Below are 21660 nucleotides of genomic sequence, written 5' to 3' on the forward strand. Positions count from 1 at the left end.
CCAGAGTGATTTTTTTTTTCCCCTACAGAGCTTCCTGGTCCCACAAGCAGCATAAACAAGGAAGGCTCAGAGGAGAAGACGGATGGGGCTATAGCTCCTGCCAGAAAGGATCATACATCATAGCTCTTACTCTGGATTGTCTGTATATGTACAAAATGGAATGGAATCCAGGACCCAGACGAATTGAACAGTTGGCTGGGACCTTTCTGATTTTGAAATTGAGAATACAAGACGTGGTATTGCCAGTCTCCCTCATCAATCTGGCATTCTACCTGTCATCTTAAGGTAAAGAAAGCACGGACATAGTTTTCTTCCCTGCAGTACTGCACCCTTCTTCACAAGTAGTTCTGGGTTTGGTTTGGCAATCACGCTTGCTTAGAAAAGAGGTGGGAGGCACCCTGGCATTCCACCCTCCCCTCAACTATTTAGAGTAGATAATGGGTGTGTGAGTGACCTCCACATTTGTCAGTTCTCTTCCATGCCAACCACCACTGGCAGGCCTCCACCATGTTCTTTTAGGCCTCCATTAGAGTTGATATCTCCCTCAATCCGGCTTCTCAAGGCTGGAGTTGCAAAGAGTCCCACAGGAAGAGTAACTGGTCTTTGTTTATACCACCATGGTGTGGGTTTTTGTTGACTATACACTGAGAGTGAGGTGGGAATGCGATGAAAGGGTTTGTGAGGGCAGCAGAGAAGGAAGAGGGAGTTAGGGAAGGCCAGAGGAACCATCACATGAAGGGTCACTGGTTCTCTGTGGATTCAGCTCCCATGAGACGTTCAGTGAGCCTTCCATCGTTTGTGAGGAACTGAGCAGTTAAATCTGCTTGCTGGAGAGAACTCATTCATTCAACAATTATTTGAGTGCCTGTATTACAGATACTGAGGATAAAAGAGCACACAACTGGGGGAATGTGCAAAGAATTCTTCTATAGGAGAAAACGCAATCCTAAAAGGCTAACACAGTGTAAATCCATTTATCTAACACGTCCAAAGTGATATTTTACCAGTGGTGCTTAACAGAGATTAGGGATGAGAGGATGTTAGTGGAAGGTAGGTGTGGTTACAAGAAAACAACGAGAGGGACTCAGTATCTTGACAGGCAGTGAATACAGGCACCTATCACTTTGATACAAGTGATCACATTGTCTATAACTATACACACACAATGTGTGTACAAGTAAAAGGGGAACTCTGAATATAATTGATGGATGGTGTCTCCAGTGTCAAATCCTCCTTGATGTCATACACTATAGTTTTTCAGAATGTCACTACTAGGGAAAACTGGGTAATGTTGACTTTAGAGTTTCCTGGATTGTTGCTCACAGAATTGTCTTAGAAATTCCAATTATAAAACAACTAAGCCTATTTGCTGTTGGCTGATGCCTATAATCCTGAATACTCAGAAGGCTGAGACCTGAGGATCACAGTTTGAAGCCAGGCCAGGTAGAAAAGTATTTGAGACTCTTATCTCCAATGAATCACCAAAAATCCAGAAGTGGAGGTGTGGTTCAAGTGATAGAGTGCCATCCTTGAGCACAAAAGCCAAGGGTGAGTACAGAGTCCTGAGTTCAAGCCCCAGTATTGGCACAAACAAACAACAGTAACCACAACAAAACTAACTTTCTGGTCTAATGGAATCTACATTTTAGTGGAAGGCAAGTATGGTTTGCTGGTAGTTACAGGGCAAAAGTCACGGTCATCCTGGCCATCTCTCCCCTTCTCTTCCCACTTAGTCTCCTTCACTTCCCATCCTTGAGATAAGACACTGAATCTTTCCTGATGACTAAATGGAATTCAGACTCAGAAAGTGGGGGAGGAGAACAGGTAGAGTCAGAGCTTGGACCCTGGCTACCCCCGTCCCATGACATGGGTTTTATGATTGGGAATTATTCAGTCTGCTTTGGCTTATTGAGCTCATGCTCTAGGTACCTACTAGACTTTTGGATGAGACTCAGATGTCTGTGGGGGTCCCAGTTATAAAGTAGGACCCCACATGGCCTGTTCCTAATCTCCTGTATTTCCACCTTGTTCTGAGACCCACCATCTCCTTCTACTCTGCTCCCACACCTGGTCCATCTTGGCCCCATATACAGCTGGAGGAATGTCCCTTCCTATCAGACACAGGAATAGCTAACTGCTCTGACTTTTGGGAGCAGGCAAAACTTCTTCATGCCAGCTCTGGTTGTGGTCCTCAATCCCTGATTCTGACGTTTGTGCCACAGCTCATCAAGCTAATACCCAGCACGGTCACTCCTCTTGAAAAGGGAGAGCTCCACAGCGGTCTGACCACGCAGTAGAATGCTGTGCTGGCCACAGACCCATCAAGTCCTGCAGCTCCTCCTTGACGACCTTAGAACTTCAGAGAATGAAGCCACGTAAAAATAAAAGAAGGTCTGGACACACTTGAAAGTTTTTATTCTTTTCTGTTACGCTGTGTCTTGCAGGGAATGACCACAAAGCAGCCTGCCTTCCTGACCACATAACTTACGAACAGGGAGGGCAGGCTGAGAAAGCTACAATGCCACACCCATGGTTTAGTCCATTAGAGCAGAGAGGAGAGCAGCAAAGAGGAGCAGGGAAAATATTTATACGTCTTGTCTCTGACGTCTGTGGATGCTTATTCTAAGAACAGAGGTAAGATGATTTAACACATTTCAGACGCATCGTCTTTAAAGGAAAGGGACTTTCATAGACATGCTAGATCTAGCCCAGGAAGATGTAGAATTTGAAGCTTTAGCTGTTTTCTAGGTTTCTACAGCCAAACTGAAACACAGGAAGCAGCTGGCTTCTCACCATGGGCTCCTCACAATGCCCGAGGGAAGAAGAATCACAAAATGAAATGCACAGTCAGTCAGCATAGCTGGGCATCGTTACCCTGATGCTCTTCTCCCAGGGCCTGAGCCCAGCCGGTTCCTCAGGCCTGGGAGGCTGCGTGGTGGTCTGCAGCCGTGTCCTGCTGTGCCTTGGAAGGGGACTGATGCCTTGTGTCCCAGTCTGTATCCGGGACAAACAAGCCATGGAGGTCCAGGTGCATCTCCACAGCAATAGAGGCGCGAGCCAATTCCGTAAAACTTTTGGCATCCAGGATAAGCAGAAAAGGGGTCTTTTGGGGATCAGTGGAAACAATGGCTGATAAGATAACTCCTTTGGGAAACAAAAAGAGATACTTTAGTCTTTTCCTTTCTCCCCGCCTCCCCCTTTTTTTGGTTGGTTGTGGGGCTTGAACTCTGGGCCTGGGCACTGTCTCTCAGCTCTTCAGCTCAAGGCTAGCCCTCTTCCACTTGAGCCACAGTGCCACTTCCAGTTTTCTGGTGGTTTATTGGAGATAAGAGTCTCACACACTTTTCTGCCCAGTGTGGCTTTGAACCACAATCCTCAGATCTCAGCCTCCTGAGTAGTTAGTCTTACAGGCGTGAGCCACCGACGCCTGGCCTCTTCTCCCTTCTTTCTTCTTTCCTCCCTTCCCTCCCTCACTCCCTCTCCTTCTTTCTTCCTTCCTTCCTTCTTGTGGGAATGGAGCCCAAGACCCTCAGCTCTACAAACAGAATCTTCATAAGAATACAGTGGCTCACGCCTGTAATCCTACCTCCTCAGGAAGCTGAGATCTGAGGATCATGGTTCAAAGCCAACCTGAGCAGGAAAATTACCAAAAAAAAAGTCGCAAGTGGTGCTGTGGCTCAAGTGGTAGAGCATTAGCAAAAGAAGCTCAGGGACAGTGCCCAGGCCCTGAGTTCAAGCCACAGGACTGACCAAAAAAAAAAAAAAAAGAATAGCCATGTATCCTTGTTCCCTCTGAACTCATGGGTCTAATTTGCGCAAGAGATAGGAGAATGTCATAGTTGTGTGAGGGAACTAGGGATCAGAAGATCTGGATCAAGCCCTGGCTATACCCTTTCCTGTGCCTCTTTGAATCTCAATCTCTATCTGTCCAGTGAGGAGGATCTGCAGGGTGGACTCATAAATTGTAAGTGCCTCATAAATTGTCACATGTATTGAAGATTTTCCTACTGTGTATGAACTCTTGATGATAATCAGCCTGGGCATGCCCTCAGGACAATCCAGGTCCTTTAGCTGAAGACTTCGTGGGCTACGTGGCATTTGATTGTTTTTTGGGGTAGTATTGGGGTTTGAGCTCAGGCTGTCGAGCTTGCAGGCCGGGCTCTACCAGTTGCGTCACACTCCCAGCCACCACGTGGCATGCGAGTGAGTCCAATCCACCTGTTCCATCTGCAGCAACACAGGAGCCCCAGCTTTCCCTCTGTGAAATGAGAGTGCTCTCAGTGCTCGGTGCTCATTCTCGAGACAGGCAGAGGGTTAATGAAATCGTGTATGCATGTTCAGCAACAAATGGCTGAGATTCCTTCCCTAGGCTCCTGGCTCCTAGTGTGCTTGAGCACAGCTGAAGTCAGACTGGCCCGTGTTCAAATCCCACCTCTGTACCTATGGGCTGTGTGACCTTGGCAGGATCTCTCACCACCAGCCTTCCTTTGCCAAGACAAGGGTCACACTTCCTCCTCATGGAGAGAATGTACAGGAAGTCCCTGCCCAGCCTCCGCAGGGATTTATGCCAATGCCCCCCCACCCCTACCCGCCATGGAGATGGCAGTGACACCAGCCAGCATGCCAGGCCACAGTCAGCAGGAAGACAGGCCAGGTGGAAAACCACTCCTTCCCAGCTGAGGCAAGAAGCTGGCAGGCTCCGAGGGGCAGCCCTGCCTCTGTTGCAGGTGTGGACAACCCCATTGGTGGCTTGGCAGGGCTGCGTCTCCACCCATGGTTCTTGTTAGCTGCCTTGGCATCTCCTGGGCTGCGGGCAGGGTATTTCTGAGGCCAAAGGACAATGTAGAAACCCACAGCATTTCTAGGGGCTTCCATGAGATGTGTACACACTTAGAAGTGAGTTGTTTAGAAGTTTGAAGCCAGCCATTGCACCAGATTTAAAAATGGAGTCTCGACATGGGGTGAGAGTTTGGTGGCACCGAGCGGGAGAAGTGACACTGAAAAGGGTCTTTGTGCAGAAAAGAATTTAGCCTTGATGAAAGGCAGGCCTCGCCCTTGTACTGGGGCGTCCCCTCTAATCTTCTGGAGGTCCTACCCAAGAGGCTTTGGTTCACTGGAGGCCTCCGGCCATGTCAGATAGTCCAGCCTCCACTGGGCCTTATGGTGGAGCCATGGGCCACATACATGGTCTCAGCTCAACCTCTGTGGGGGAGGTTGAAGACTGAAGGCCACCCAGGTCCTCACGACCAAGCCTCAGTAAAATCCTTGGATCTGAGGCTCTGGTGGGCATCTTTGGCTAGAAGTCCCTTGTTAGCACTACCTAAGATGCCATTCAGAAAAGGGTGGCTAGGCTCCAGGCCTGGTCTTTCCTGGACCCTGCCCTGAGGGCTTTCTTCCTACTGCTGATTTGCATCTGTATCATTCTACTGCAACCAGCCTTTGCCTTCATTGTAATGGCTTCCCAGGAATTCTGTGAGTCCTCCCATCTGTAGAACCTGAGATGGTACCGCAGACCCTCAGACTTGCTACTGATGTCAGAGTGATCTTGGAATCTCCTAACGGGCAGCCTTGACTCTGACACACCCGGGCTCCATAGCCGGTGCCCCCAGCTGTGCAGTGCCCACCAAGGCCCATGTTGGGGGGAGAGGGGGAGGTCAGGAGCAGGGAGCAGAGTCTTACCGTCATCCTCGTCCTTGGCACCTGGCGTGGGCACAAACAGGGGTTCCGCTGGCCAGCAGCTCTCCTCGCCCCATTTTAAGGAGGACTTTGTGCGAATGTCGTATTTTAGTATCTGTGCATCCAGAGAAGAGAAGCATGCGATCACTTGTCTGAGAAAAGGAAGGCATGAAGGCCACGGAGGGGTGAAGATGCCAAACTCAGTCTTTTGATGTCAGCCCCAAATGATATCTGCCTCTGATTAGCTCAGTCACACACAGAACAGCAGTGACTTCCTTCTATTTCCGACACAAAAACTACAGAGCTGAGACTGCACACCGAGTTTCAGGAAAAGCCTGAACTCAGCTGCCATTTGCCGCTACACTGCAATGTTTCCTGTTGACTGACTGTGGTTTTAATACCAGCTATTCAAGCAGAAGACAAAGCCTTTGTTGCTCTAAAAAGTGAAAGCCTGTCTGGGGGAGGTGGTTCAGAGGTACAGCCCTCGTCTAGAATGCACCAGGTTCTGGTTTGGTCCCTCAGCACCATTACCAACCCCCCCACAGTGCAAGTCCTCAGGTCTCTCTAAAGCTCTCCTGGTCCTTTTCCCTTAGGGTGTAGGATTAGTGGGGAGCGTCTTGGGTGTGTGCATGCGTAGGTGGGAGCCTTCTACATTTCTGCCTAGTTTGCATTTTTCACATGAGGATTTATTTGAAAATGCAGATGTTAGGGAAAAGCCAGCACTGTAGCGCACCTCACACCCCACTGAGACATAGCAAGTATTGACCTGGAGGAGCTTGAAAACCAAATCCATCCTCTACAGCACACTGCTCCAGAGTGTGGTAGTCTCTGGAAGGCAGAACTGGGATTCCCCATGGCAACTTGTATATCCTTGGTGCCAACTCAGTGTGGCACACAGTTAGTACCCGATAAATTAATCAGAAATGAAGAAATGCATGCGTGAACTCCAATCAGGTCTTCTCCATGGGCTTTACCTCCCTCTCTTAGATGGCTCACCATGGTGTCAGATGTACACCCAAATTGCCCTCCTCCTGTGCGCTCCTTTTGGATCAAGTCCACCAGTATCAAAAGGTGAGAATTCAGTTTTTCAGACAGAAAAGATATTGCTGTGGAGTGAGCCATCTATAAGCACAGGGCTCCATACCTTGGTTGGGATTGGACTCCACTGAACCTCAGCAGCATAGATATACCGGTATGGCTTTCCATTGTGAGCGTAATTGATCTGAGGGAGCTCCAGGCCTGGAGAGAAATGAGAAAGGATGAAGCCCCATCACCAAGATGAGAAAGGTTGGGCTGGGAAGGTGGCTCAGTGGTAGAGCGCTTGCCTTTCATGCATGAGGCCCTGGGTTTGATTCCTCAGCACCACATAAGCAAAAAGAAAAAAGCCAGATGTGGTGCTGTGGCTCAAGTGGTAGAGTGCTGGCCTTGAGCTGAAGAGCTGAGGGACAGCGTCTAGGCCCAGAGTTCAGGCCCCACGACCGGACACACACACACACACACACACACACACACACACACACACACACACACACACACAAAGGTGAGAAAGGTACCTGGCTTCACACCTGGTTAGGCCTCCATTCCATGGAAATGGGCCCTAGCAGGGTCTCCTTGACCTTCATTCAGACCCATATTGCATCAAAGGGGGTCAAAGACAGGGGAGGGGCCCTCTGATAATGACCTTGGCTCTGTTAGAAGGTTCAGAAGCAAGGTGCCATAGCCCTGGGTTTTTAAGTATATAAACATCTGTAATTATCCCAGATAGAAATCAAACAGAATTGCAAGACTAATATCAGAGGCTACTGCAATTTTTTAAAAAGCTCTTTAAAAAAGGAGCGTGCACGCACACACACACATGCATGTGGAGATGTGAAACCACAGGAAGGAATATCAATGGGGAGTCTGAATGCATCTGATGAATTTTACTATAAGATAGCATTATGGTAAAATAATGCTTACGAAGGATTTTGAAAAAACCTAGGCGAGTGCCAATACCTAAGGTGACATATTAAAAGCTCAGGTTATAATTATCTCCATATTGTTATAAATGGAGAAAAGAGTTCAGTGGCCCTGCTGGACTGAAAACTGCTGCATCGTTTTTATATTATAGAATCTAGGTTTCTTATGACACAAAACTTGCATTATGCTTGTTACTTTCATCACTGAAAAATGAATGCACTTTTGCATGCAAATATGTTCACATTTGCATTTGCCTGTGGTATCTAGGGGAATTTCTGAGTCTGAGTACTGAAGTCAAACTACTTGTCTGTCTCATGACATATTCCAGTAGCCAGCACCAATTCTTGGCAAAGAGACAATGTCCAAGAAAAGAGGTCTCTTCCTAAGAGACCCCAAGGTATAGTGGTTGTTGGGCTCAAGCTAGTGGAGGGAGGGGGAGGGCAGGAAATAGATGGCTGGGACAGGAAGGAGTTCTAGGAGAAACTGGGAACTGGTCCAGGTGGACATCAGGAGGAAGGCAGACTGCTCACACTGAGAGAAGATGCAGGCTAGGGGTGAAGCTCAGTGGTAGAGCACTTCCTCTAACACAGACAGACAGACAGACAGACAGACAGACAGACAGACAGACACACACACACACACACACACACACACACACAGAATGAGAAAGAAGAGGAGTCCATTAGTTTTAAGGCAGGCCTGGAATTGAGATCTATACCTTTACTTCTAAAGACTCACACATACTTGAACCCCTCCCCCCACCCCCGCCCTGCCCCCACTGGAATTGGTCAGCGGATGAGATGCCACTAACAGAGGTAGATGTTTCCCAGCAAACTCGAGGTTGTCCTGGCAGAGTCCCCAGGACTGGTGTCCTTTGGGACATCAGAGCCTGGCCCAGGGCAGCAACATGGTGGATGCTTGGTTTAATCCATACCCTGGGGCACGTGTGATCGAGGAGTGCCCATCTAGCACACATGAGGCCCTGAGTTCAAGTTCCAGCATTGCAAAAGCCAAGCCAAACCAAGCTTCCCATCACCTCTATGAGGCTATACAGCCACTCAAGCCCATGAACACAAGGCCAGCCTGAGCAAGTAGCAAGTCCCTGTCTCAAAGACAAAAGACAAAAGCAATCCACATGTGACTCCCCAGTGAGAAAGCCCTGCGTAAGGGCATTCTGTCTACACTGTATTTCTTTTGCGGTTATCAAGACATGGTTTCACTATATATTCCAGGCTGGCCTAGAACCCAAAATCTTCCTGCCTCAGTGCTAGAATTATAGGTGTACACCACCATGCTGGCTCACTCTGTACTTCTAAAACCCATCTAGTCCAGATTTATTTATTGAGGTATATTACTTCATTGTGACATTTCCAAACATGTATATATTCAATCATGTTCACCTCTCTATTCAATTATTCATGCTTTTTTCTTTTCTTTTCGTCAGTCCTGGGGCTTGAACTCTGGGCCTGGGCGCTGTCCCTCAGCTCTTCAGCTCAAGGCGAGCGCTCTACTGCTTGAGCCACAGCGCCACTTCCGGTTTTCTGGTGGTTTATTGGAGATAAGAGTCTCACGGACTTTCCTGCCCGGGCTGGCTTTGAACCATGATCCTCAGATCTCAGCCTCCTGAGTAGCTAGGATGACAGGCATGAAGTTCCCGGCTTCAATTACTCATTTTTATCATTTCCTTTTTGACAGTTTTTATGTTATGCCGGGCTATGCTGTGTGGCTGATACGTTGCGCTCAGAAACGCAGCCCCCATGGGACAACAGCGAGGCCTAGGGACATTTCAGCCCCAGTCAGTGATGCTGGTTCTGGCCCCCACTCAGGGCAGGAGGACGGGGTGCTTCCTGATCACCCTCCAGTGCTCAGGACAGGAAACTATCCGGCCCCAAAGTCTGCAGAGCCCAGGCTACGCAGTCCCTCCCATGGGCGTAGCTTCTGTTGAGGGGAGGGGCCACTCTGCATGGTAGCCAGCATCCTCCCGCCTCCCGCCCCCAACTTTTCCAGTCTGTAGAATAGGGCCAAGGACATTGGGCTATGTAGAGGTAGAACAGGAAGCTGTCACAGCAGTTCACAGCCATTAGCAGATGACATCTGTAAGAGTCATGTGGGCCAAGGAGCAGAGAGATATTAGGAGCTACCAGAGAGAGAGAGGTCCCCAAGTGCTTTTCCTTTGGGTTCCAAGAGCCCCCTGTCCATGCATGGAGGAGGGTTATGGAGAGGCCTGGGGGGGGGGTCTCCTTTAAATCCCTTGGGACCTCAGTGAAGGGAGAGAGGGCCACTATACCTTCATAAAGCAATTCAGGCTGGCAGTAGACATGATCGTCTTTTTCCTTCATGGCGGTCGCTCGTGTAGATGTTGCTCTGATTAAATTTGAGCCCACTTCAGCATTCTGCAAAGAATCAGTTTTTTAAAAAAAGAAAGAAAGAAAGGAAAGGAAAACCTTATTTGTAGGAAGCCTTCGCTGCATTTAAAATGCATTAGCAGACATCATCTTGCTTGGCTTTCCATTAGCCAGAGGAAGCAGCTATTTTATTGGTGGTATTCTTATTCTCAGCTAAAGCTATGAGGACTGGCAAATTAAGGTGACTACTGGAAGGTCACATCCTGGTGGGCGGTGGAGCCAGGGCACCTAGACCTGGACTCTTCCTCCGAGCTGCTCTGTCCCTCCCAGGGAAAATGAGTGTGCTCAGGAGAGCAAGTTCTCACTTTTTAAACATTGGGTGACTCACCTAGAGAAGCCAGCAGCAGCCATTTAAAAGGTGTTTATAAAGAGTGGACAGTAACATCAGAGATATAAAACTGAATAAAGCATCAGAATAAATTGTACATGCATCTTAGCTCAGCCACATGAACAAAAGAATTACATCGAAAGGAGTCTGGGAGGAATTCACCAACTATTAATGACACAGCAGGCGGTGAAGATGGACCCTTGCATCCTTTTCTGTACTTCTCTCTGTGTTCAGGCTTTTCCCCATGAGTATGTGTGCATAGCTATATACACATATATGTACATATATTATATGTGTATGTGTATATCACCGCTGAAACAAACGTGAGATAAAGCATATTTGGGAGGAAAAACAGCTTTCGGGGGCAGACTTTGGCCTTAAGTGTCAATGAGACTTTGCTCTGTTCAGTATCTCAGAGTCATAGCTTTTCCCCAAGGGGAGGGGGGCGGGATGAACTATGTGCTGAACGTGGACTATTTCCTGTCCCACGCCCCCAGTACTAATCCCGGGACTTGGAGCAAGTCAGCCTGCTGTAGTTTTGCTTCCTTCCGTGTCTAATGAGGATCGCAATGGTAGGTGCCTCTTCCTGTTACTATGAACATGAAACTCAAACACCCCCAGCAATGTGTTATAGGAGTGCCTGGCTGAGTGTGAGCTGCTTGTGTTGAGAGTGACCTCTTCATTCTCACACAGTACCTCTCTTAGGGTTGGGGGATACCTTCTAGGCCCCACCAGTGAATACTCTACAGACAGCTCTGAATCCTGTGTATAAGCACGGAGAGGCACAGTATAGCTTCAATAAGAGACAGCTATGAGATGGCTAACAGACGAGTAATGCACACAGAACGGAAATGCTGGGAAAGGCCAGGCTTCACATTACTCAGAACAGTAGGAAATTTAAAGCAGAGGAATTGTTTTGGCGTTTATCATCAAATATTTTTGGACCACAATTGGTGGTGGATTGCTGAAACTGTAGAAAGCAAGAGTGGCTAAGATGGGGGGCATACCACTATATTAATAGTTCTGGCTCATTTAAATTTTTCTCTATATACCATATTTTCTCAAATGGTTTTTATAGTTCAAACCAACCTCTTTTTTTTTTTTTTTTTGCCAGTCCTGGGGTTGAACTCAGGGTTTGGGTGCTGTCCCTGAGCTGCTTTTGCTCAAGGCTAGCGCTCTATCACGTGAGCCACAGCTCCACTTCCAGCTTTTTCTGTGTATGTGGTACTGAGGAACCCAGGGCTTCAAGCATGCTAGGCAAGCACTCTACCACTGAGCCCCAAAACCAACCTCTTTTAATGATAAAGGATTTGTTTTTTCTTTCTTTCTTTTCTTTTCTTTTTTTTTTTGTCAGTCGTGGGGCCTGAACTCTGGGCCTAGGCACTGTCCCTCAGCTCTTCAGCTTAAGGCTAGCACTCTACCACTTGAGCCATAGCACCACTTCTGGCTTTTTCTGCTTATGTGGTGCTGAAGAATCGAACCCAGGGCCTCATGCATTCAAGGCAAGCACTCTACCACTGAGCCACCTTCCCAGCCCCAGGATTTGTTTTTTTTTCATTAGTGGGGCTTGAACTTGGCCTAAACGGGGTCTTTTCTTGGGGCGGGGTGTGTGGGTGGGTGGGGGGGGGAGGGGGCTGGGGTTGGGGAGGGAAAGTTTACTGCCTCCTGGTGGTTGAACTGGTTCATATCTCAATTTACAGAAGAGGAAACAGGACAGGGAAATTAAGGCTGGGCTCAGGCCTTTGTATTGCAATTCTGGTGCCCAGAAGCAAGAACATTTTAGACAGAAGGTGAATCAAGGGCAAAGGCCCGAGGTTGGCTGGCTCCATGCTATAGGTCTCAGCTCATACATCCCTGTCCGAATCTACATTTGTCCCAAGCTTTAATCATCCCCCCCCCCTTTTTAAGGTACAAATTTGAGCTTGGTACACCTACTGCGGCTTTTGCTCATTGGCTAGCACTCTACCAACTGAACTGGGAAACCCCTGATCAGCTCCTTTATGAAGATGTATCTTCCATCTCCTTTCCTCCTTCCCTCCCTCTCTCCCTCTCTCTCCCTTTCCTCCTTCCCCCTCCCCTCCTCTTTCTCCTTTCTCTTTTTGTTACTGGGGTTTGAACTCAGGCCTCCTACTCTCTAGGCAAGCATTTTACCACTTGAGTCATGACCATAGTCCTTTGGTTTTTAGTTATTTTTCTGATAGGGTCTTGGTACTTTTGCTCTGGGCTGGCTTTGGACCATCCTCCTACTGCATAATTCTCCCATGTATCTGGCATAACAGGCACACACCACCATGCCCATCTTGTTCTTTGAGATGGAGGTCTTATGAACTTTTGGCCTAGTCTGGCCTTGAGTCACGATCCTCCTATCTCCACCTCCAGAACGACCAGGATTATAGGTGTGAGCCACTGTGCCTGGCCAGGTGTATCCTTCTTTATGCCTCTCTTCTCCATGAAAGCTGATACCAGAGTGCCCAGCACATTGCACCTAGGGAGTGAGTGTGGGTCCCAGTGAGCGTCCCTTCACTGGCGAAGGGCAGAGTGCATGCTTTGTAGGCTGTCTGTAAGGTTCAATGAAGTAAATGCCTGAATGAAGCAGCCTGGCATCCTGCAGTGTCTTAACAACAGAAACTCTCAGTGCCCTGCCTGCACAGTTGTGGGAGGCCCTTCCCAGAGCCTCCCCGGCACGTGACAGCCACAGGCCCCTGGGCATGTCCCAGCCTCGATTCTCAGGGAGTTGGTCTCCAGATCCACCTTCTAGCTGCAGCCTGAAACTGGTCAGACTGGTTGAAGGATAAACTGAATTTTTCCACACACAGCAGTAATGGACACATTCAGCTGCTTCTGGTAGCCAATGTGCTCAGCTTTGGAGAGAAATCACTGCCTAGCCAGACTGCATCAAGAGCTCCGAGGGGAAGCAGTAAGCTCAGAAATGCATGTGGAACCTGACTTCATGGCTTTCTGGGTGACTGTGAGCAGAGCCCAAGCCCTCTGAGTCTGCTTCTCTGTCTGTGGAGTAGGTCACTTCCGCCAGGTCTGAGGATTTGGGTTAGTACCAAATGAAATCATGCTGGTCTAGGGCCTGACACCCGGCAGTGAGAGACTGTCAGAATTCAAATCCTGACTGAAATCCATGAGTAATTGTTTAAAGTTAGGCAAGCTACTTTCTCTCTCACCTTCAGGCGTGGAGGTAGAAAATAGCTCAGAGAATGTCAGGCACAGTGGCTCATGCTTATAATTCTAGCTGCCCAGGAGGCAAAGTTTGGAAGGCTTATGGTTAGCGGCCAGTTTGGGCAAACAGTCATCAAGACCCCCATCTCAGAAAATAAGCTGGGTGTGTTGGTGTGTGCCTGCCATCCCAGTTAGGCGGGCGGGAGGAGTAGGTAGAGGAATTGAGGTCTGAGGTGGGCTGTGCACAAAAAACACAATACCTTATCTGAAAAATAAAGCTAGAAAGGGCTGAAGACAGGACTCAAGGGATAGAGTACTTTCCCAGGGAGTGTAAAGTCCTGAGTTTAAACCTTAGTACTGTTAAAACAAAAACAAAAGCAAAAACAGAAACAAACAAGAGAGAGAGACAGAGAGAGAAAGAAAGAGAAAGAGAGGGACAGAGAAAGAAAGAAAGAAAGAAAGAGGGAGAGAGAAAGAGGGAGAGAGAGAGAAAGAAAGAGATTGGGAAAGGAAGGAAGGGAGAAGGGAAGGAGGGAAGGGAGGGAAGGAAGCAAGGAAAGAAGGAAGGAAGGAAAAAGAGAAAGAGAATAAAAAGAACTCAGGGAGTTGAAATGTGAGTTAGCAAAGCACTTGTCAATTCCTAAAATTTTCAGGACCTAAGTTATAGCACAAAGATGGCAGCAAATTATGACACACATCTCTCTAACCCAGACACTGCTATGTCACCAAATCACACAACCGTCCAGTATAGCAACCACGAGCCATGGGTGACTACCTCAACTACCTAAAATAACATGAAGCACAAGGAAGAATTTGATGCCTCAGCTACACCAACCACACCTCAAGCATCTAGAGCCCAGGCAGCTACTGTAACGGACAGAACATTTCAGCAATACAAGGGTTCTATTGAACAGGCTGGCCTGGGAGGAGAAGTGTGAATTGAGAAGTCTAGGACCCCTGGGGGGTCCCAAGGCCCAGCCTCTGCCACCTGCCCCCCTCATTTCTTATCTGAGCCTCCATCCCTGGCTGCATGGAACCTCCCCAGCCAGCCCGCCCAGCTCGCGGGCACACCAGAGGCAGAGTCTGCCTTAGGGGGGCCCAGGCAGACCTAGAGTAGTCTGGGGTCCCAGGTCCTAGCACATGGGTGAGCTGGCAGTGGGGAAACACCCTTTCTGGTGGACACAGCCTGCGACTCTGTGATCTTTCTCTCTCTCTCTGAAGCAGGGGCCATGCTGGAGGTAGCTTTGGAAGCTAGCTCAGGGCCTCCAAAGTGACAATCCCAGAGCAGTGGCCTCAGAGGAGGGAGAAGACAGGTATTTATTTAACACAGCGCCTGACACATAATGCGCTCTCCATAGATGGCAGCTTTACTTATGATCATGCCTTCATTTGGAGACAAGACCCCAACTGTCCTGACCCAGGAGGTGAAGACATGGACTGTAGTCCCAGCATGCCTCTCTGCACAGTAGCCTCTTACACGTGGACGTTGAACACTCTGCAGGCCACCTTCAAGGCAGCCGTGGTGCCTGTTGGGAGGAGGGCAGGGCAGCGGCCCTGCTGTCTGTACATGCCCACGGTCCTCTCTCCTGCTCCTCCTCCCGGCTGAGCCCTGCCTTAGACACCCATGCCGCCCTACAGAAACTGCCAAGGTGCCAAGGGCCCTGTCACCCCACCTTCCTCTGGCCCCAGCTGGACCAACTGCAGAGGACTGGGGTGGCAGTCAGCAGGGCCCGACTTCTGGGTTTAAGCCTAATCATCTGTCCTCTGGAAATCTCTGCTCACCCTGGACATGGTCCAAATGCAAAAGGCAGCCCTGTGTCCTCCTGGAGACCTTGTTTCATGGTTTCCTTTCATTCATTCATTAATCGTTCATTCAGTCCCAGTGTTTGATTGCCTAACCACGACTTCTGCATGCAGGGTGGCCTGATGCTAAAGACAGAGCCCCCTCTACACTGCCTGGAGCTGGGGCTTGAGCAGGAGGGGACTGAGCAAATCTGGCATGCTGAAGGTGAGGGTCAATGGCCATGGTGGAGATGGTGCCACGGAGACACAGGCTTGAGAGGATGAAGAACTGGTGAGGCCCTGAGCTTCTCTTCCCTGGCTGGCTGTTGGACTCTCCCAGGGGCTCGGGGCCCCACATCGGGCCTGGCCACCCCCGCCATCAGGTTCCACTGACTTTGGCCTGGGCCTGGGGCTGGGCTGGGGATTCCAGTGTATATCCAGGGAAAAGATGGGCTACAGCATGGCCTTCCTGCTAGACCTGTGTGTAGGGGGACCTGGAGCCCTCCGATCTGCCTCTGTGTGTCTGTGGACACCTGCCTGACTTCCCCATTTCCACATGCAAGCAGCTGAATGACTTGAAAGTAAAAGAGACATCTTTAAGGGACAATAAATAGCAATTAACCAGCGTGGCCAGAGCTATCCAAGGTAGGGTTTGCTCTTCTTGGCTCATTTCAAAGCAGCAAGTAGCTACCTGGTGACTTTTAAAATCATACAGGCTAACCTTCTAAGCTTGCTTCTGAGGAAGCAAACCATTTCCTGAGCGTCATGAAAGGTTATAAAATCTCTGGTGTGTGGGCAGCAGGAGGGAGTATGTTCCTCTGTTCCTCTCTCGGCACCAGCCCTGGGATGAGGTCGCCCTTGTGATTCACGCCCTGTGTGCTTCATGCCACCCTGTTTTTCCCAGAACCCAGAGACAGTCCAGGGCACCGCACCTCAGTGTGTCCTGGGCAAGGGGTACAGAGCCCAGCTCATGGATTAAATAATCCTGGTCACATCCCAAGGGAAAGGAGCTAGCCCCTCCCTCCCTCCCTCCTTCCTTCTTTTATCCCGCCTTCCTTCCCTCTTCCTCCCCCTCCACCCCTTGTCTCAGTACTGCTCTTTCTGGGCCTGGCTTCTGTCCTGTAGTTGTTTTATTTTTTGCTCAAGGCTGGCACTCATTCTAGCGCTTGAGCCAGTGCTCCCCTTGCTTTTTAGTGACTAATTGGAGATAAAAAGTTTCATGAACTTTCCTGCTCAGGCTGGCTTTGAACCAGGATCCTCAGATCTCAGTCTCCCGAGTAGTTAGGAGCCAGGAGTGAGCCTATGTACTCAGCACTACTCTCTTTAGGCCAAGCAGAGAGCTTCAGGTACCCAACACCTCTCACACTGATACTTTACAAATGTTCTCTCTTCTTTTAAAAAAAGATTGTTTGTTTATGTGTAACCTACACGGGCATGGACCTTGCTATGGAGCCCATTTCTTGCCCCAGTCTACTAAGTGTTGGGGTAACAGGTATGTGCCATTATGACTTGGCTCCTTTCTTTTTTAAAAATGGGGTTCTGGGGAATCGAGCCCAGGGACTATGCATGTCAAGCATGCTTTCTACTGCGGAGTCGCACCTTCGGCCCCCTTCAGGCCTCAGAGTGGAGGCCTTGCACGCGGTGGCCCAGACGGGAGCTGTGCACCTTGGCTCGGCCTCTGCGCTATCTGTACACTTACCTTTGTAGGGAGCGGGGCTTGTTTGTGTGGCTATGACACACTTTCACATAAGTTAATAAAGAGTAAGTTGAAGAACACAAACAAACAGGAAAGACTGTATGGATGTTAAGCTGAGATGATACTACATAGAGTAAGATCAATGCAGGGTGTTGCAAATGACCAGAGCTGGACTAGAAGCATGGCTCAGGTGGTAGAGTGCTTGCCTAGTAAACTGGAGACCCTAAGTCCAGTCCCTAGTATTATAAAATGAAAAGAAAAAACTCCAAGTGTCCAGAACTGGAGAAATGCTGGAGAGAGGAGGGACCATGATTTTGGAGGCAGACAAACTTGGATGACATATCCTGGTTTCTGTATTTCTTGATGGGGTACGGCTGAATGCCTGCACTACAGAGCCCTGGCTACTGGGGGGTTGGCCCCCAGGCCTCCAGAGCCCTGCCCCTAGTCATGGTGGCCCCTCTGGAGCTCCTTCCAGGACTTGGGCCTGCAAGGGTGGATCAAAGCTTGAAAACTAACTGGTGACCTCTGGCACGTATCTTCACCTCTCTGAATCTCAATTTTTTTCCCATGTAAAATGAGGGCTAATATGGGGATCTCTTCCTTAGGTTGTTTAGATCATTAGGTGACATAAGGAAAATTAAATGCATAGCAAAGTACCTGGCATACAGTCCGTATTTAGTAGATGTAAGCCCGCATATCTTAATTGAATTCAATTTGGGTTCAATTAAGGTCAATTAAGTCATGAAGTCACTGAGTTCTGCAGCCAGAAGCCAGTCTCCTTATGCTCAGAGCGTGACAGCCTCGCCCTAATGGAGGGCAACTTTGACACTAGTGGGCACATTTAGGGTGAGAAGGGACGGCATAAGACAAGGGAGTTGAGTGAGTAGAGGGAGTAAATCCTTGCCAGAAATTTTGCAGGGAATATGTAAAGCGATATTATCAGAGAATACTATTACTATTACTATTAGGAGAGACATTTGGATATATAAATACCGTAGGTGCAAAAACCAGTATGTAAAATAGCGCCAACATCTAAGCCATAGAAGGGAATGAAGTATGGATGCGCACCATAATGTAGGTGATCTGATGAGGAAGAAGTCACACAAGAGGCCACACACTGTGTGACTCCACTCCTGTGAGAACTGGCAGGGGTCACAGGTCGGGAGCCCCACCTGCTCTTGGGAGCTGATGGTCAAGGGGTGGGCACTTTTTTGGGGGTAATGGAAAATGTTCTAAAATCTATTGTGATGATGGAGGCACAATTCTGTGGATCTGGAGATGTGAAGCCAGTCTGGAGGGGGTAAAAAAAATCTGTGAGGCTCCATCTCCATCTCTAATTAACTAGCAAAATCTGGAAAGGAGGCGTGGCTCAAGTGGTAGAGAGCAAAGAAGCTTAATGAGACAGAGGCCCTGAGTTCAAGGCCCAGTACCAAGCTCCCCAGCCCAGCCAAATAAAGGCCACTGAATTAAACACTCTAGATAAACAAATTCTATATTATGTGAATCCTATCTCAATAAAGCTGTTAATATTATGCATAGCATGACTAAAATTAAGACATGCATGTATATATAACATTATCTATATGTAATGTATATCTATATGTAATGTATATAATATGTATATATGAAGGGAGAGAGATTGAAAGAGAACTATCTAGCAGGTGATGAAAATCTACCCACCATGATCATCTGGGCTTTAATAAAAACCCCTGTTTTCTAAACTTTCTGCACAAATATAGACCACTTTTGGACAATGAAAAAAATAATATAAAAAACCCCGATAGTTCAGAGCACAAAGGTCCCAAATAGACAAAGTTCATTTTGAATTTCAGTGTCTCTCAGCCAAGTGTGACATGAGTACCCACCCAGGCTCCGGTGTTAACTTTGAAGGTGTTACCTTGTCCACGTGCAGGGGCACGGCGAACCTCCGGAGGGTGGGCACCGAGGTAAGCCTGGAGTTCTCCTCAAAGTCCTGGTTCAGGTTGGCCAAGTAGAAGAGCTGGTAGAGGCTGCTGTCTTGGTAGGCGATGACATCAAACAAGACGCAGCCGTCCTCCTCGTAGGCGTTGACGTGGTGGAAGACCACCATGGGGTCTGTGTAGAACTTGGTGGGCACAGGCCTTCTGGTCCTCCGGTCAACGATGTGGATGTAAGTCTGGAAGAAGACACTGGTGGTCAGCTCTCCCTTTGACACCCAGCATGATGGCATGGAGACCAACAGCACCCATCCCTCACCAGCACTAGCTCATGACCCTGGAGCCTCGCTTCTCCAATCTGACCTCAGCTGCCTCCCAAAGTGCCAGACAGGCAAAGGCGTCCAGCAGAAGGGAGCCGTTTATGGCTGCATTTCTGTGATGGCGTCCTTGGATGGAAGGAGGGATGTGCGGCCCCGGGGCCTCCAGGCAGTCTTCACAGAGGATGCACTGCCCCTCAGTCCATGGAGTGGGACTCTCGGGAGGTGGTGACACCCTGCTCCCTGCCAATTGTCACGTTGGGGAGAATTTTCCGGGTGCCAGGTCTATCCAGGGATGGAGCCCCAAATACTTTGCCCTCTGGGTCTTGTCTCCTCACCACCACAGCAAGGCCGGCTTCACAGCCACCCTGCTAATCCTCAAGGACTGCTCTAGCTAGGTGTGGCATCTGCCCCACAGGCCTCAGGACGGCCTTGCTGGATGTCCCCAGGCCATATAGCCCCTGGGTGGGGGGTAACCAAGGCTCACTATTCCCAGGACTGTCAACATCCAGTGACTTATTTGGGGGGGGGGGGCGGGGAGCAAAGGCTCCGCCCTCTAGTCTTCATCCTAAACCACTACAAAGGACCAGCCCAGCTTTGGAACTTTCTGGAAGGCTTTCAGGGAGACTGTTCTGTACCTAGTTCTTACCCTACTGCCATGCGACTGCCTTCTGGGGAGCCTCCGGCTGCTAGCCCCACTCAGTCCTGCCAGGCCTCACCTTGTCCTCCCTGTGGAAGGTCATACAGGAAGCCCAGCTCACTCCCCGCATATATGCCGTTGCCATCTTGAGAATGTCCAACTTGAAAGGTTGCTCCAGAAAGACCACATAATTGTCAGTGAGGCCAAAGCTGTGGTAGTAGCTGGGGGAGAGGAGCGAGCGGGAGGGGATGGAGCAGAACACCTCTGTGTGCTTCAAGGGGCTCGTCCCCTTCTTCTGGTCCTCCTCTGGAGAAAAGCAAACCTTAGGGGATCCAGCAGGCACTAACCAGTAGGGGCCCTAGGACCACAGTGCTGTCACCCGCAAACTGTCTTGCTAAAAAGAACCTCTGAGTTAGAGCCACCCAAGAGACCAGGTAGATGGAGAGCCTCCTGCTCAGCCATGCCCTGGGTGAGCCTGGTTCTCCACTCAGGGAGGCTGAGTCCAGGGTCCTCATCACAGCCTGTGGGCTAAATCAAGCCCCTCCCCACTTTTGCAAAGACAAGTTCCTCAGGAACCTGGCCATGCTCTGCATTGTCTATGGCTGCTTTTGCCTTCCAGTACAGTGACCCAGGTGAACCTCTGTGGCAAACACAGGATGGTTCTCAAAGCCTTAAATAGGTACTATTTGGTCCTTTGACAGAAGAAGTTGAATGTGTGAAGGAATCATCCGAGGAATGTGCTGGGATGGGCCTGGGAGCTTGCATTTCTGCCAAGCTCCCAGCGCTCCACTGATTGGCTTACATTCTGGTATTCTGCAGGGAACCTGCATTCAGTATTTTTCTTAGCACTGTCCATTATAAATACCCATACCCAGGAAGGGACTTCCTTCCTGTGTGACCTGTACCGTGACAATCAAGCTTAGGCTGTAAGGTGCCCATTTCAGATGGGAAACTGAGGTGTAATAGTTTACCACAAGGGCCAAAGACACAGGGTTAAACCAAGAAAATGTAGCCTCTTAGTGTTGCTTTCCTCCTCTATTACTAGGGAATCTAACATTCAGAGAGTGAGGGCAGGGAAGAGGAAGAAACAGAATACTTTCATCCTAACTGTAGTCCCGGTACCTCACCTGGCACCCAGGGTGATTGGTGTGATTTGGGTTTTCTCAATCCTCTGCAAGAATGAGTCATCCCTGGCCAAAAGGCCTCCCTCCCCACCCAGGCCTGAGGCTGGTTTCCAATGAGTTACCTGCTAAGGTCCCCACCTCTCTTCTGCCACCTGTGCACACTGTAAACAGCTGGCTGGCTGGTGGGAGGGATGCTGTGGGGTTGAGGGCTCCTTCTTTTCTTTACAAAGCCAATGGAGCCCGAGCAAAGAGATGAAAAGCACCCTGGCCTGGGAGGTAGGAAATGGAACACAGATACCTGGAAGCCACCAGTAGGGGGCAGGAGGTCAAAGGGCAGCTGTTTGCAGAAGCTAGGGGGTTCCTGTGAGCTTCATGTCCCCTAATCTCCTGAGCCTCATAGTGACATGACGTGGCGAACCCAAAAGCCTAGAAGATGCCCAGTCTGACACTCTAGGATTCTGGGATGGACCCATAATCTTTATTGACTTAATTAATGTGAGTTTCGTGTAACAATAATACTCATTGTACCTTCTGACCTTGGGGACTCATATCTCCCAACAGAGCCTGGCAGTGTGCTCAGGAGGTTCTACAGGACTTGGAGGAGAGGGAGGATTGGGAGGGACCAGTGGTATCACAGATGGAAACTAGT

The 21660-nt window shown here is 49.2% G+C and overlaps 1 protein-coding gene across 1 annotated transcript in view; it reads right to left on the bottom strand.

Moving 5' to 3' along the window:
• Positions 1 to 2398: 2398 nt before the first annotated feature.
• The window catches only part of Bco1 (beta-carotene oxygenase 1), a 30341-nt gene continuing 11079 nt past the window's right edge, over positions 2399 to 21660 (bottom strand). The window contains exons 6-11 of the mRNA XM_042700889.1: positions 19967 to 20193; positions 18912 to 19169; positions 9923 to 10028; positions 6821 to 6915; positions 5680 to 5791; positions 2399 to 3144 (exon numbers count right to left, since the gene is read on the bottom strand). Coding sequence (XP_042556823.1) covers positions 2915 to 3144; positions 5680 to 5791; positions 6821 to 6915; positions 9923 to 10028; positions 18912 to 19169; positions 19967 to 20193 — 1028 coding nt within the window. The 3' untranslated portion in view covers positions 2399 to 2914. The remainder of the gene's footprint in view (positions 3145 to 5679; positions 5792 to 6820; positions 6916 to 9922; positions 10029 to 18911; positions 19170 to 19966; positions 20194 to 21660) is intronic.

Source organism: Dipodomys spectabilis, unplaced genomic scaffold (genome assembly GCF_019054845.1).
Source record: "Dipodomys spectabilis isolate Male_0828 unplaced genomic scaffold, ASM1905484v1 ptg000273l, whole genome shotgun sequence".
Classification (NCBI taxonomy): domain Eukaryota; kingdom Metazoa; phylum Chordata; class Mammalia; order Rodentia; family Heteromyidae; genus Dipodomys; species Dipodomys spectabilis.